We start from the raw sequence: 15747 nt of genomic DNA, 5'->3' as shown, positions 1-15747 counted from the left end.
AGAAGAGAAAGGTTACTGTATGATGACTGAAATCATCCATTAGTAAATCAACTCCAGAACGTTCTGTTGTCTAATACACCAGACACCAATTGTATTTATTCTGACAGCAGCTCCTTAGCCAGGGTTCAAAGCCCAAAGATGACAATCATTCACAAATCTGCTGCTGCCAGCAAAAACTACTGAGCTCTTCTTGCGAGTTTACCACAAAATAAAAGTCTACATTCATAAATGTTAGTATTGTCATTTTACTGTCAAATAAAATAAAAAGTCACACAAAAAATTATGATAACAGTCATTCCAACAGCTCTATTAATACATTTATTCTAACATTCTCCTTTGCTCAGCAAGGCTGCATTTATTTGTCCATTAAAAACACATGCCTGATTCAAGAAGGGGCTCTTAAAAATGGCCACAGAATATTATTTTACAAATTAATTAATTAATTAATTGTGTTTTGTTGGTAGGCTATAATGTCTACTAGAATGTTAAAAATGTTCAGTGTTAAATACCTATTTTTAAATGGTTGTTTTGTAAGTGTTTTTTTTTTTTTTTTTAAAGTAAGACAAAACTGTAAAAAGCAAATATTGGCTATTTAATTTATGCGATTTCCCCTCAAAATACATGAGGGGAAAAATACAGAAAAAAACGTGTTCAGTAATCGGCCTTCTGTCTTCGGCCCAGTGTTGAATTTTGTTTGGCTTCGGCTTTAGCCAAGAATTTTCATTTCGGTGCATCCCTATTGTAAATAAGTAATACTAACTAATAGTAATACTAACTTTTGAAACATAAGTTTATTCAAATGACAAAATATAAAAGAAAAGTTTGCATATATCTTGTTATAGCTCATATAGTCTGATCTAGTGAGAATATGGAGGTTAAAAAAGCTTAATTTTATTCAGACTCAAACTGAGCAAAAATGCTATTTCTGCAGATGCTGTTATTTACGTGATTACATTCTGCTGCTTGTAATGTAAATCAATCAATCTTTATAACAGTAGAGCAGATACTGACATAAAATGATGTAAATATCAGTAGTAGTTCTATATCTCCGATAATATGTCTTAGTAAGATGAGATTGAAATTATCCGAATATATAATGCAATGCATTCGAATGATGATTGAGAGATGAACAAATAAACGTTCCTCAAAAGATGTGAGATGTTTTGGAGGATTGGGAAGATCATTCCTCCACTGAGGAACAGTGAAAGTAAAGCTTCTGGAAACAAAAGTTCCTCAAAAGATCCTGATGATCAGATTTGAGACAAAAAAAATGATTGATGGAGAATCAAGTAAAGCCAAGATGCCTCGAGTAAGTGTTCATCTGGAAATATTACTAGAGTTATTCTGACCTTTACTTGATCAAAATCAGTCAAGATTTGACAGCAAAAAGACACATGAAGTACCAGCTGAAGGAGGACATTTGTACAGTTAGATTAATAGACTTTTGACTTGATGATGAACTCTAAAGTATCTGATGACAGAAGTAGATTGAGTGTGAAAAAGGTTTAAGGGGAGACACTGCAGGCAAAAAGTTTTTTCATGCACCTGTCAAGTTTGAGATTTTGGGCTTTTAGGTTTTTCATAAAGTGCTTTTTCAGATTAGTAGGGAAAAAAAACATCCAAAAGACACTGTTAAGTGTTTCTTTTATAGCACTTTATCTATTTGTGTCAATAGATTTCAATTACAATACAGATTTTTAAAGGCTGTTTTCTCAAAATGAGTTTTTTCTCCTACACTGAGCCTTAAATCTCCACTTCAGTAGCACTTACACACACCACACTTCACATTTTTATCCATCTATATTCTGAAGGTTTTTACAGAGGCATTTGTTCATATATAATTTGCTTGATTTTATACAATATTTTATTTCTGAAAAAAAAACTGTAAAAAAAAAACGGTTATCTTCTAAAAAACATTTACAGTTTATATACTTTTTAATCTATACACAAAGTACACACAGAGCTAGACAAGACGAGCATTTGAGGTTAAAATTTATGTAAATTGTAATTTATTTATTTTTTTTTTGAAAATAACCAATCTTTTTTCCTCAGCTGTGAGCGTTTAAAGACATTTGAAGCTACATTTTGGAAGTTCAAACTTGGGGGCACCATAGAAGTCCATTATATGGAGAGAAATCCTAAAATGTTTTTCTCAAAAAACATAATTTCCTTACGACTGAAGGAAGAAAGACATGAAGATCTTGGATGACAAGGGGGTGAGTACATTATCTGTAAATTTTTGTTCTGAAAGTGAACTACTCCTTTAAGAAAGGAACCTTTGATCACGATGATGATTTAGAGAAAATGTTCATATCAAATATTATACAGTAGGATTTATAGGGTTAATGTGTCCTTAATGCAATTTAGAGACTTGGCTGGTTGCATAAATTACTTGGAGTAGTCTTAAAAGTTGTCTAATTTGAGTCTAAAAAAGAAAGGCTGTTATTTCTTGACAAACTACTAGTTAATGTTTGTTTCTTTATCCTGTTAAACCAATAAACCAATCAGAGCAACCAATGCCTATTTTGTGTGTGTGAGATTGTGTGTTTGCACATGTTTGTGTTTTGTACTGAACAGGAACAGGAAAGCGATGATAAACATCCATTACAGCTCTGTATTCACTGTGACTCTGAAACACACAGTCGCTCTGAGAATAATTACACCTGAGCGACAGAGAGAGAGCAACATTTGTAAACCATTACCAGACCATTTCCTCTGCTAATACAGGATGTGGCTGCAACAAATGTCCCATGATGCATTTGTAATATTAAACTCCAGTGTGTTTGTGTCGGATAGAGTGTAGAAACTACATCAGAACTTCATTTGCGTTTCCTGGGCTGGTTTTTGGGAGTTTCTGATGACTTTGGAAAGGTTCCTCAGAAAAGTTCAGGACCTGGAAAAGCTAGTGAATCCCCAATCGGGCCTCTGCCGAGACTTTACACGAGCCATCGGGAACTGAAGTGCGTGTATGAGAGCGAACAGGAAGTGAACATTTGACTCACACACTGTTTTACGGTTCAGAGGCGGTTAATGTTTGCCAAGAGCGAGAGAGCTGTAATTGCACACTTCCTCTATATTGTGGATACAGATCTCCTTATGTTATTTATGCACATATCTCCTACTTTGTCGAGGGTTTCCACGGCGCATTAAAAAGCATTAAAATAAATTTTGAAATTCATTGAAATTTTTACATTTCTACATGCATTAAAAATTGTTAGATGGTTCAGAAGAAAAATATATTACCAGGTAATTTAAATATAGAACCTTTATAATTAATAACTTTGTAATAATTAATAATGCCGGATGTTTAGACAGCGGCGGATTGGTACATGGAAAGTCAGAAAGAAATTGTGTAGTGCAGTTGATCAATTTCAGCGAGTATGACTGTGGATGATTTTATTACATTTGTTGTAAATGATGATAGGTAATGAATAATGTATTGATCGTATCAGTCTCACCAGTTGTTTTTATTTTTTTTTTAAATGCATTTATTCACCAAGGACAAATAAAATTGATCAAAAGTGACGGTAAAGACATTTATAATGTTATAAAAGATTTTATTTGAAATTAATGCTGTTATTTTGAACTTTCTATTCAACAAAAAATCCTGGAAAATACAATGTATCATGATTTCCATAAAAATATGAAGCAGAAAAAATGTTTAAATGATAAAAAAATTAATTAATAAAACCATTATTAATTAATAAGAACCAATAATCAAAACAGAGCAGCAAACCAGCATATTAGAATGATTTCTGAATGATCATGAAGATGAATAATGATGCTGAAAATTTAGCTTTGCATCACAGAAATAAATTAGAGTTTAAAATGTATTCACAAAGAAAACAGATATTTTAAATCGACATAATATTTCTTAATATTACAACAGCCTTGGTGAGCAGAAGAGACTTGTTTCAAACATTAAAAATCTTTGACCGGTTATGTGATATGGCACCTGTATGGCATTTGTATTATTATTATTTTTAATGCCATTAAAAAGCATTAAATTAGATTTGATGAGGAAACCCTGTTGTCAATATCTAGTTTATTTTAGTTCTGATATTTAAAAACTTTATATATAATATAAACAACAGAAACATTGAGAAAATGGCATGTTTTTTTTATTTGTTTAGGTAAACCCATAAAATTACAACTATTTAGATTTTGTGATGTGCATTCTTTACAAAATTATTTAATGTAAACCTGAAGAGAGGAAAAACAAACATTTGTATATTTAAAAAAAGAAAAGAAAAAGAAAACATTTGACAAAAAACATCTTTGATTGGATTTGTGATTGATTTGTGCCCACTTTTAAAAAAATCTTGAAAAATTTGCTATGCATTTGAGAAAAACTGTAAAAACTAAATGATCGATTAATTTGATCAGCACAAATGTAGGTTAAGAAAAGCCCAGAAACACATGGTCACTCAGCAGGATTCACACTGATCTTACTGTCTGTATGAGGATTTATTACACATTTATTCTGATGTTATTTCACTGACAGAAGTTCAGCTGCAGTATTGATGTCATGAAGAGAAAACAAGAGACTATAACATCTCACTGTTACTGATTCATCATTCAGCTCAAAGCATCTATCGTCAATCTATTCTGATTCATCAACACAGTTTCACTGATGATCCAGAATCAACCCAAAACCCAGGATAGAGCGGCTGAGTGAATGTGGTGTGGACTGTGTGGATGAGGCTCATTGTGTCAGAGACGCTGTAGAAGGACAGAGTTCCTGCACTGTGATCCACAAACACTCCTATTCTACTGCTGATGGACTCTACAGGGAGATGAATCCATATGTTATTGTATCTGAATGAGTATTTGGAGCGAGTGCAGAGCAAACTCCAGGACTGACCATTAGATCCAAAGAAACACTCATCACCATCTCCCTTCCTGCCGATGCTCTTATATGACACTGATATAAACACACCTTTATCTCCACTCCACTCAATCTCCCAGTAACAGCGTCCACACACACTCTCTCTACACAACAACTGAGACACTTTAAAACTGTCTGGATGATCAGGATACGACTGCTTTGTGTAAGTAATCACTCTGTTGTTCTCAGACAGACGGAGGTGTTTATTCACTGTGTTCAGATCCAGAGTGAGCTGATGGGAATCTGATGGAGATAAAACACATCAGAATCAGGAATTATGAATCTGTTTGATCTTTTCATGTAGCTGAACTCTTCATTTTTAGTGAATCATCAGTGTCAGATGACCAGATATCCTGAGCAAATCATCAATTAGAAAACTCTTCTTTCACCTTCTACAGGATGAACATAAACATACTCAGTGAGCTCCCTATCGATACTTCACTCGTACTGCATCTGTCTTAAGAAACATTGGGGAAAAACTAATTTTTCTCAGAGACTGAAGCATTTCTCAATAATTGTGTGCAGCAAATAAAAACAAACCAATGGCTCGGCAGCGGAGCTGAATCTGTTTGATCTTTTCATGTAGCTGAACTCTTCATGTTCAGTGTATCATCAGTGTCTCAGTACAGATGACCAGATATCCTTTGCAAATCATTATTTACATTAATTATAAAACTCCTTTTTCACCTTCTACAGAAAGAACATGAACACACACTTTCTTACTGACTTACATTTTAGGAAGTCATTCCTGGTCCAGAGAACAATGTTGGTGGATGTGACTGTGGAAATCAACAGACATGAACAGTGTGATTCTCATGATCCTGCATTCATTCCTAAGACATTTCTAATATGATGTTCTCCATGATATGAGATGATGATGAATCTCCAGGACTTTACCTCTGTCTGAGATCTTCTTCAGCTCCTCTTTGCAGAAGTCCACCAGTTTGTGTCTCAGCTGAAGGACAGATTCTTTCAGACCATCAAAAGAGAATAAAGAAATGAAGGGATCGTCATTTCCGTCTGTAGATTCAGGAGGTGCTGAGAGAGACTGGAAACTCTACAGAAAACAGAAATCAAAACTCATCAGCTCCACACTTCCCCCAATAACCTGCACCAACATCAGATTTGACTGATCTTTAGTAACTCACCTCAATCCAGCACTTTCACAGCATCAGATTCATTCTTCTCATATTCATTATATCACATTAGAGCTACAGATTCTAGTATTTGACACTTACACTCTATGTGAACTTTCTAGGAAATAGTTGGGATGATAAAAGATCTGCTAAGAACACAAATGTCCATCTAACAGCTCAAGCACATCAATGGATTCTCACTGTTGGTTCGAGTAGACAACAATTTTTGTTTAATAATTTAACATTCTAGGTATGTGAAAAATACCTAAAAAAGATCTCTCTTAAACTCTTTTAATTAATGAAAATTTGTTTTCCATATCAAGTAGAGGAAAAATTATGGAATCATTCAATGTTGAGGAAATAAATTATGGAATGATCTACAAAAAACACAATAAGTACTTTGTTGTTCCTCCTCTTGCTTTTATGACGGCCTGAATTCTTTGGGTCATGGACTTCACTAATGAAAAACAATATTCTTCATCAAGCTGATGCTGATCTAGCAACTTTGTCAAATAACGGTTGACAGATCAGCTTTGCAAGATGGAGCCTTGTCATGGACCAGTTTTTCAATACTCAGCATACATTTTCAATCGGTCTGAGATCCGGACCATTTGCTGTTGGCCTTTTTTTTTTCTTTTTTTTTTTTTTTTGAGTTGATATGCCTTTCCTGAAGAAAAACTTAAACACTTTGCATTATCATCCTGAAAAATTACATCATCACCAAACTTTTTTCTGTTGATGGAATGAAAAAAGTGTCCAAAATTTCAATGTACACTTGTGCATTGACTGTAAAGGTAAGGACTACCATTTCCCCTGGTCCTTTATCTGACATGCAACCCCATATCATTAATGAGTTGGGAAATTTGGTTGTTTTCTTAAGGCAGTCATCTTTATACATTCCATTAGAACAGCACCAGAAAAAAGTTCTAGCTTCATCTCCTTGTCGAATGCATATTTGTAGTTCATCACTGAAAATCCTTTTCATCCAATCATCCACACTCCATGATAGCTTCTTTTTAGCCCACTCTAATCTTGTTTTCATCTCTTCCAAGGCACACTGCTTTAAGTTTTCTATCCTGATGCTTTGAAGTCTTCCTTGGTCTGCCTGAACATTTTCCTTTTATAACCTTTCCATTTTGTTTATACTGGAAACAGCTGACTGGGAACATCCAACATCATTTGCCACACTCCGTGTTGGATTTCCATCTTGAAGGAGTTTTATGATCCTTTCCATTGTTTGAACTGACAGCTTTCTTGTTGGGGCCATGTTTCCTTTCAATTAGCCAAGGTCAACAGCTCGTTAAGGTCTGTAAGCACTCTCTTTTAACTGCTAATTAGCATTTTACATATGTGCCAGTATTTATTTCAGAAATGCAAATTACAAGCTAATTCTGTATTGTTTCTCAACATTAGATGATTCCATTGTTTGTTCCCCTAATTAATATGAAAACAATTTTCCATTAATTAAAATGTTTTAATTTAATTTGTTTGAGGTATGTTTCACAAAGTATTTCAAGCAAAAAAAAAAAAAAAGTGTAATATCTGATTTATTTATTTGTTATAAAGTCAAAAAATGTGGGTGAACAACTTCTAACTGTGGTGATTCCATAATTTTTGGCAGGGGTTGTATACAGCCTGACTTCATGTAAATTTTCAGGTTTGATCACTATTTTGGATGGATGTTTCTCAAAACCAGTATTAAGTTGAAAAATGGGGTAAAAAGTTTAAATGTTTGTGAAGCTTTTAACTGTTTGTGGCGCTAGTGGTGTCTGACAGCTAAATATGTCTTTTACAAGAAAGAGCTCGAAGAAATGATTCCTAAGAGATTTCCACAGCTTAAAACCCATTTGTAAACTGCGTCTCTTTCAGAAGAAGATGATCAGATGAGAGTCTGACTGATGACGATATAATAAGACACTCATGAAATGTTTCTCTGTGAGTCTCGTGTCACAGCAGGATCTGGCTCAAGTCCACTATGATCCTGTTCTTCTAGATCTCCGTTACCTGCAGGAACTGGATGTGATCCTGTGTGTGTGAAAGCTGCTCCAGCTCAGCATCTCTCCTCCTCAGATCATTGATCTCCTGCTCCAGTCGCTCCAGTCGTCCTTCAGCTCGACTCACTGCTCGCTTTTCCTGATCTCTAATCCGCCGTATCAGCTCAGAGCGGCTTCTCTCAATGGAGCGGATGAGCTCAGTAAAGATCCTCTCACTGTCCTCCACTGCTGTCTGTGCAGAGCGCTGTTAGGACACACAGTGATTCAGGCTTCAGTGGGACTGAAAGAGACAAGAGAGTCTGAACTGAGACTGAGACAAACTTCTCTTCTTCTCCAGACTCACCTTATGAGACTCCACAGCCTCTCTCAGCTGCTGAACATCTTTCTCTCTCTGCTGGATTCTCTGCTGGAACGTCTTCTGTGTCTCCTTCAGCTGCTTCTGCAGGACAAACGGATGATAGTGAATGTCACAGAAAACTACTGCCACTAAATCATCATGATAACTGATAATTAATGGCTCAAACTCCAGAAGTGATGATCAGCTACAATGATTATGTATGAATTGTGATAAAGATTAAGGCCTGTTTAATGCTGCAAGCATAAGTATTATAAAAGTGAAACTCATAGAGTATATAGTATATTTTATAATATATTTTGTGTAATTAATTTGCAGCTCTACACAGAAAATAATAAGACTATTGAACCACTGAACTGAATATTAACTTGATCTCTAGTTTTAAATACCTGTTTCTCTGTCCTCTGTTCTTCAGCTGATACAATGTCGTGATTTTTATGTTCAATAATCGTACACAGCACACATATACATTTCTGATCAGTGCAACAGAAAATCTCAAGGATCTTCTCATGTTTCTGGCAGATCATCTCCTGCAGTCGTCCAGTGGCATCAGTCACTTTGTGTGGTTTACGTGAATGAAACTCCTCATGATGGTCAAAATGAGTTTGACAGTATGATTCCTGACACACCAGACAGGACTTGACAGCTTTGTATTTTCTTCCAGTACAGACGTCACACTCCACATCTCCAGCTCCAGCGTAACAGTCAGCAGGAAGTTTGGTCTTCTTCAGTTTCTCCACCACTTCAGCCAGCATGGTGTTTCTAGCTAAAGCAGGTCTTGGACTGAAGGTCTGTCTGCACTGAGGGCAGCTGTAGACTCTCATCTGATCCTCCTGATTCCAGCAGTCTGTAATACAGCTCTTACAGTAACTGTGTCCACAGGGAATGGCCACTGGATCCTTCAGGAGATCCAGACACACTGGACACAAGAACTCATCCTGAGAAACTCTGGCTTCTGCCATTTTACTGCATGAATACAGAGACACAAACACACAACAGCTCAACTACACTTCAGTTTCTCTTTCTCTGAAATCATGTGATCCCTGTTTCCTGGTTCTGTGTTTGAGTGACGTGTGCAAAACAGACGTGTCTGTGGGTCTGTAAAGCAGATCACACACACTGATTTCCGTGTTTTATGGATTTATGTTTTAAGTAATGTATTTTCTACTGTAAAAACTGTATTTTCTATCCCCTTGCCCTAAAACTACCCCTCACACTAAACTTTCTGCATTTTTAGATTCTCAGTTTCAGTTTCAATTTCGAATTTGAATCATTGACAAGTGTCATTAAAGAAAACTGAATATTATATGGCATCTAGCATAGTTCTGAATAGTGTCGCGGGGTGAAGAATCACACAACAAGGAAGTCTCAAACAAACGCCCCGGAGGGTGGATTTATTTAACAAAGAATGGTGAAAACAAACAATACAGGTGGGTGTCCTGGTGAGTAGCGTGCTTCTGTTCTTTGTGCAGGTGAAAGTCCGTGGGGTGCTCGTGGGGAGAGATCGGCTTCAGCTGCTTTCTGAGAGGAAGAATAAAGAGAAGCATTAGTCAGACGTTCTCAGCGAGAGGGTTCTCACTCAACTGTTGTCTTTTCTGTGCTTATAAGCACGCCGCTTGATGAGCAGCAGCTGGAGCCGATCAGTGTGCGATGATGATGTGCAGCTGTGGCTCGTGTGTTTCCAGGGCGACGCTGGTGAGTGGCCGGGACGCTCGTGGAGGAAACGAGATAGTAGGGGGGAGATAGGGGGTGGGTGGGGAGTGACCCCTGACAGACCTGCAAAAGCTGCCCAGATCCGAGAGAGTCCATCGGCGTTCGAGTTCATGGCTCTGGCCCGATGTCGAACTTCAAAGTGGAAGTCCTGGAGTGCAAGGAACCATCTGGTCACCCTGGTGTTGGTGTTCTTGGCCCGGGCCATCCACTGAAGAGGGGCATGGTCGGTGACCAGGGTGAACTTCCGGCCGAGGAGGTAATACCGCAGCTCCAGGACTGCCCACTTGATGGCCAGAGCCTCTTTCTCCACTGCGGCGTAGTTTCTCTCGGCTCCCAAGCCGGTATCCGAGGCATCCGTCTGCAGCAGGAAGGGACAGGTGAAGTCGGGCGCTCGCAGGACCGGTTCGGAGGTGAGGGCAGCTTTAATCTTCTCGAAGGCGTTTTCTGCTGCTGGTGTCCAGAGTATTTTCTCCGGCTGTCCCTTCCTGGTCAGATCTGTCAGGGGGGCGGCTAAGGAGGAGAAGTTAGGGATGAAGCAGCGATAATATCCCGCCAACCCCAAGAATGCACGTACCTGGGTTTTTGTCCTCGGTAGCGGGGCCGATCTGACGGCCTCCACTTTCTTTTCTTGGGGGCGGATTAGCCCTCTTCCCACTCGGTAACCCAGGTACCTGGCTTCATGTAGCGCTAGATGACACTTGCGAGGGTTGGCGGTGAGTCCAGCCCTCCGGAGATCAGACAGCACCCTCCGCAGACGGTCTAGGTGGTCCTCCCATGCCTCCGAGTGGATGACGACATCGTCCAGATAGGCGGCCGCGTAGGTTTGGTGGGGCCGCAAGATGATGTCCATTAGTCTCTGAAAAGTGGCGGGAGCTCCATGAAGGCCGAAGGGGAGGGTCCGGTACTGCCAGTGTCCACTGGGGGTGGAGAAAGCCGTCTTAGGTTTTGCAGAGGGGGCGAGTGGCACCTGCCAGTATCCTTTGGTGAGATCTAAGGTGGAGATGTACCGGGCCCTCCCCAGGCAGTCCAATAACTCATCCACTCGAGGCATGGGGTATCCGTTGATTTCCGAGACTTCGTTGAGGCGCCGAAAGTCGTTACAGAAGCGGAGGGTGCCATCAGGTTTTGGGACCATCACAATTGGGCTGGACCAAGGGCTGCGTGATGGTTATATCACCCCTAACTTCAGCATTTGTTGTACCTCCTCCTCAATAGTCTGCCGAAGAGCCTCTGGGATCCGGTAAGGGCGCTGCCGAATGATGACACCTGGGGGTGTGGGGATGTCGTGATGGAGCACGTGGGTCCGCCCGGGGAGTGGAGAGAACACATCTGAGAACTGACTGACCAGTTGCTGCAGATCCGCCTTCTGGGCAGCCGAGAGCTGGGGGTTGATATCCACAACCACGGGTTCGGAGACGGCGAGTGCTGTGAGTTGGTCTCTAGTCCCTACCCACTTTTTGAGGAGGTTAATGTGATACAATTGATCGGGTCGGCGTCTGCCCGGCTGGCGTAGGCGATAGGTGACTGGACCAATTTTTTCAAGTACTGTGTAAGGCCCCTGCCACATGGCCAAAAACTTGCAGGCGGCGTTGGGGACTAGGACCATAACCCGGTCTCTGGGCTGGAATTCCCATGGTTGGGCTGCCCGATTGTATTGTCGCTGTTGGGACTGCTGTGCCTTCACCAGGTGTTCCCGGACTAATGGCATGACCCGGTCGATCTTATCCCTCATCTGCCTGACGTGTTCTACGACGGAGCGATGGGCTGCAGGCTGCTGCTCCCAGGCCTCCCTCGCCACATCCAGGAGACCGCGGGGCTGTCGCCCAAACAGGAGTTCAAAAGGGGTGAAGCCAGTTGAGGCCTGAGGGATCTCGCGGATGCCGAAGAGGACATATGGCAACATAAGGTCCCAGTCGCACCGGTCTTCTGCAGTCACTCTGCAGAGCATCTGTTTAAGGCAGGGGTCCCCAAACTTTTTTCTGAGCGGGCCACATAATTTTCTTTTGTTTAGTGGGGGGCCGGGTCAGTTTATAAAAGAAAATACCATGGGCCGGACTAACTATTATTATTATTATTTTATTATGATTTTACCTGTATTTATTATACCTTTTAATGCTAGAATAGTTTTTTTTTTTTTTATGCACCAGACAGACAAATTATAATTTCTTATCAAAAGATATAAAGGTGCTTCTCAGTAAATTAGAATGTAATGGAAAATTCATTTATTTCAGTAATTCAACTCAAATTGTGAAACTTGTGTATTAAATGAATTTAATTCATGCAGAGTGAAGTAGTTTAAGTCTTTGGTTCTTTTAATTGTGATGATTTGGCTCACATTTAACAAAAACCCACCAATTCACAACATCAACAAATTAGAATATGGAGACATTCCAATCAGCTAATCAACTCAAAAACCTGCAAAGGTTTCCTGAGCCTTCAAAATGGTCTCTCAGTTTGGTTCACTAGGCTACTCAATCATGGGGAAGACTGCTGATCTGACAGTTGTCCGGAAGACAATCATTGACACCCTTCACAAGGAGGGTGAGCCACAAACATTCATTGCCAAAGAAGCTGCTGTTCACAGAGTGCTGTATCCAAGCAGGTTAACAGAAAGTTGAGTGGAAGAAAAAAGTGTTGAAGAAAAAGATGCACAACCAACTGAGAGAACCGCAGCTTTGAGAGGCTTGTCAAGCAAAACTGATTCAAGAATTTGGGTGAACTTCACAAGGAATGGGCTGAGGCTGGAGTCAAGGCATCAATAGCCACCACATACAGACGTGTCAGGAATTTGGCTACAGTTGTTGTATTCCTCTTGTTAAGCCACTCCTGAACCACAGACAACTTCAGAGGCATCTGGGCTAAGGAGAAGAAGAAATGGACTGTTGCCCAGTGGTCCAAAGTCCTCTTTTCAGATGAGAGCAAGTTTTGTATTTTATTTGGAAACCAAGGTCCTGGAGTCTGGAGTAAGGGTGGAGAAGCTCATAGCTCAAGTAGCTTGAAGTCCAGTGTTAAGTTTCCACAGTTTGTGATGATTTGGGGTGCAATGTCATCTGCTGGTGTTGGTCCACTGTGTTCAATCGCGATGACACATTACGTTGAATGTACCATTCTGTTGGTGAATTTAACAAATAATTAGGCTATGTTAATAACTAAGGGAAATTTTAGTTTGAAAGCCAACCTTTATCATCAAATACCAACATGATATAAGTAAAACATATTTAAAATTACATTATCAAAATATGTCTCTGGCATTGTTCAGAGGGCCGGTCCAAATGTGGTGGCGGGCCGCATTCGGCCCCCGGGCCTTAGTTTGGGGACCCCTGGTTTAAGGGTTTGGTTAAACCTCTCCACGAGGCCGTCGGTCTGCAGGTAATTGACTGTGGTCCTCAACTGATTCACCCGCAGCAGTCTGCAGAGGTCAGCCATTAGCCGGGACATGAACGGGGTACCCTGGTCCGTCAGTATCTCTGCGGGGATGCCGACTCGGCTGAATAGCAGGAAGAGCTCTTGGGCGATGGCTTTGGCCGTAGCTTTTCGGAGAGGCACTGCTTCCGGATACCCGGTGGCATAGTCGACAACCACCAGGATGTGTTCATGTCCCCAGGCTGATTTTGGCAGCGGCCCTACCAGATCCATTCCGATGCGCTCGAAGGGCACGTCGATGATGGGCAGTGAGATCATAGGGCTGGGGGGAGGTTTCTTGGGAGAGGTGTGTTGGCAGGTCGGGCAGGCCTGACAGAACCGCTTCACTTCGCCGTCGAGCCCCGGCCAATGTATACGATCTCTGATCCGGTGTGTGGTATTGTCGGCTCCAAGGTGCCCCAGCCATGGGGTGCGTGTGCGCGAGTTCCAGCACCGTCTCCGTCTTTGACCGGGGCACCACCAACAATGTTTTTTCCTCCCCCCTTCGCTGAGCGACACAATACAGCAGGTCGTTTTGGACCACAAAGTGCGGGAGAGGATGAGGACCAGGCTGAACTTCTTTTCCGTCGATGACACGGACCCGTTCCCAACCGTGTTTCAGCCCGTCGTCCTCTCGCTGTTCCCTTGTGAATGAGCCCCCTTCCGTGACCTGTTGGAAGACGTCAAAGAACAGATTAGGGTGTTGGGAAGGGGGCTCACCATCTCTCCCGCTGTCAGAGGCCATGAGCGTGGGGCGCTGACGTGGTCCACGGGCTGGTCTCCGTTTCCGGCGGCTCCCTCTCGGGCTGGTGGGCTGGGTGGCGGTGGCAAGGAGGCGGTCAAACCCAGGCCAGTCTCTTCCCAACAGGACCGGTACTGGTAAGTCCTTTACCAATTCTACTTCGACCGGCCAGGAACCTGAGGCAGCGGAGATCGTCACTCTCCGGGCCGGCACTTCGCGGGTCTCCCCATGGACGCAAGTGATGGGAAGGCGAGCTTTGGAGTCCGTACGAGGGGAAAGCAGACGAGACTGGACCAGGCTGACCGTGCTGCCGGAGTCCAAGAGGGTGCGATAAGGTTTCCCCATTTATTTTCACGTCGACCTCGGGGGCTCCTACCGGCGGATCGCTGTGTACGATGCAGCCCGCCAGCCAGTTTTTGGTGGGTGGTACGGGGACCTCCGTGGGCATGGGCTTATCCCGTGAAGAGGGAGCCGCGGGCCTGCTGTTTGGTCAGAACGTGCCCTCCGGCGCGCGTCGCTCCTGGACCACCCTCCGGGGAAACGGTGGCGCTCTCTCCCCGGCATCCCGCTGTTGGGCCGCATCCGCCAGCTCGATGGCCTCGACGAGTTCCAGGGTGGTGTTTGGGTTTCTCATAGCGACGGCCTGTCGATGAGAGCGGGGCAGGGCACGAAGTAGCCGGTCGATGACGACACGTTCCGCTACCTGTTCGGGCGTTGGGTCTCCCTCTAAAAGCCAGCCGCGAAAGTTCGGCAACCTGGGCGCGGGTGGGTAAGCGGGGCTTGTATTCCCAATCAAAGAAATATTGGGCTGCGCAGACCGGTGATAGCCCCAAGCGGCTGAGAATTTCCCTCTTGACATCCTGGTACCGTTCAGCCGCAGCGGCTGGCAGCAAAAAATAAGCCCTCTGGGTTTCCCCGGTGAGGAGTGGGGCTAACGCCCGCGCCCAGTCGGCTTGTGGCCATTCTTCTGTGGTCGCTGTGGTTTCAAACATACGTAGAAATGCCTCTACGTCATCATGAGGCGTTAGCTTAGGTAGCAATTTGGCGGCTAGTATGCGGGGATCCGGCAGCGGAACGTGTTGGGCAGCGGCGGCGGCAGCAGCTCGGAGCGCTGCGACTTCCTGGTCGGTTTCGCCCTGCCGGGTGGCGAGGTGCTCAGCAATCTGCTGCTGGCGGATGCTGACCTCGGTGAGCCGCTGGAGAAGCTGGTCCATCTCGGGGGAGGAGCGCTCGTCTGTCATGACCAGAACACACAGAAAAAAAAGAGGGTAAGTGTTGAGATCGCTTTGTCGGTGATTCTTCACTCTTCCCGCCCGCATTCTCCACCAGACTGTCGCGGGGTGAAGAATCACACAACAAGGAAGTCTCAAACAAACGCCCCGGAGGGTGGATTTATTTAACAAAGAATGGTGAAAACAAACAATACAGGTGGGTGTCCTGGTGAGTAGCGTGCTTCTGTTCTTTGTGCAGGTGAAAGTCCGTGGGGTGCTCGTGGGGAGAGATCGGCTTCAGCTGCT

The 15747-nt window shown here is 42.6% G+C and overlaps 1 protein-coding gene across 1 annotated transcript; it reads right to left on the bottom strand.

The window, feature by feature from the left end:
* Positions 1-4105: 4105 nt before the first annotated feature.
* LOC141288506 (E3 ubiquitin/ISG15 ligase TRIM25-like) lies at positions 4106-9388 on the bottom strand. Its single transcript, XM_073820662.1, has 6 exons — positions 8763-9388; positions 8362-8457; positions 8029-8262; positions 5786-5945; positions 5620-5667; positions 4106-5131 (listed from the first exon to the last, which is right to left on the bottom strand). The coding sequence occupies exons 1-6, from the start codon at positions 9333-9335 to the stop codon at positions 4617-4619; spliced, it is 1626 nt and encodes a 541-aa protein (XP_073676763.1). The 5' UTR covers positions 9336-9388; the 3' UTR covers positions 4106-4616.
* Between the last annotated feature and the right edge of the window lie 6359 nt (positions 9389-15747).

Source organism: Garra rufa, chromosome 16, assembly GCF_049309525.1.
Source record: "Garra rufa chromosome 16, GarRuf1.0, whole genome shotgun sequence".
In the NCBI taxonomy this organism is placed as follows: domain Eukaryota; kingdom Metazoa; phylum Chordata; class Actinopteri; order Cypriniformes; family Cyprinidae; genus Garra; species Garra rufa.
The sequence above is the reverse complement of the archived record's forward strand: the minus strand, read 5'-3'. Positions and strand labels throughout refer to the sequence as shown.

Coding starts and splice junctions, on each gene's coding strand:
- LOC141288506 (XM_073820662.1), bottom strand. CDS start 9,335: ATGGCAGAAGCCAGAGTTTCTCAGGATGAGTTCTTGTGTCCAGTGTGT. Junction 5,668..5,785: donor GAAGAAGATCTCAGACAGAG/GTAAAGTCCTGG, acceptor TGATTTCCACAG/TCACATCCACCAACATTGTT. Junction 5,132..5,619: donor CAGGAATGACTTCCTAAAAT/GTAAGTCAGTAA, acceptor TATCTCCATCAG/ATTCCCATCAGCTCACTCTG.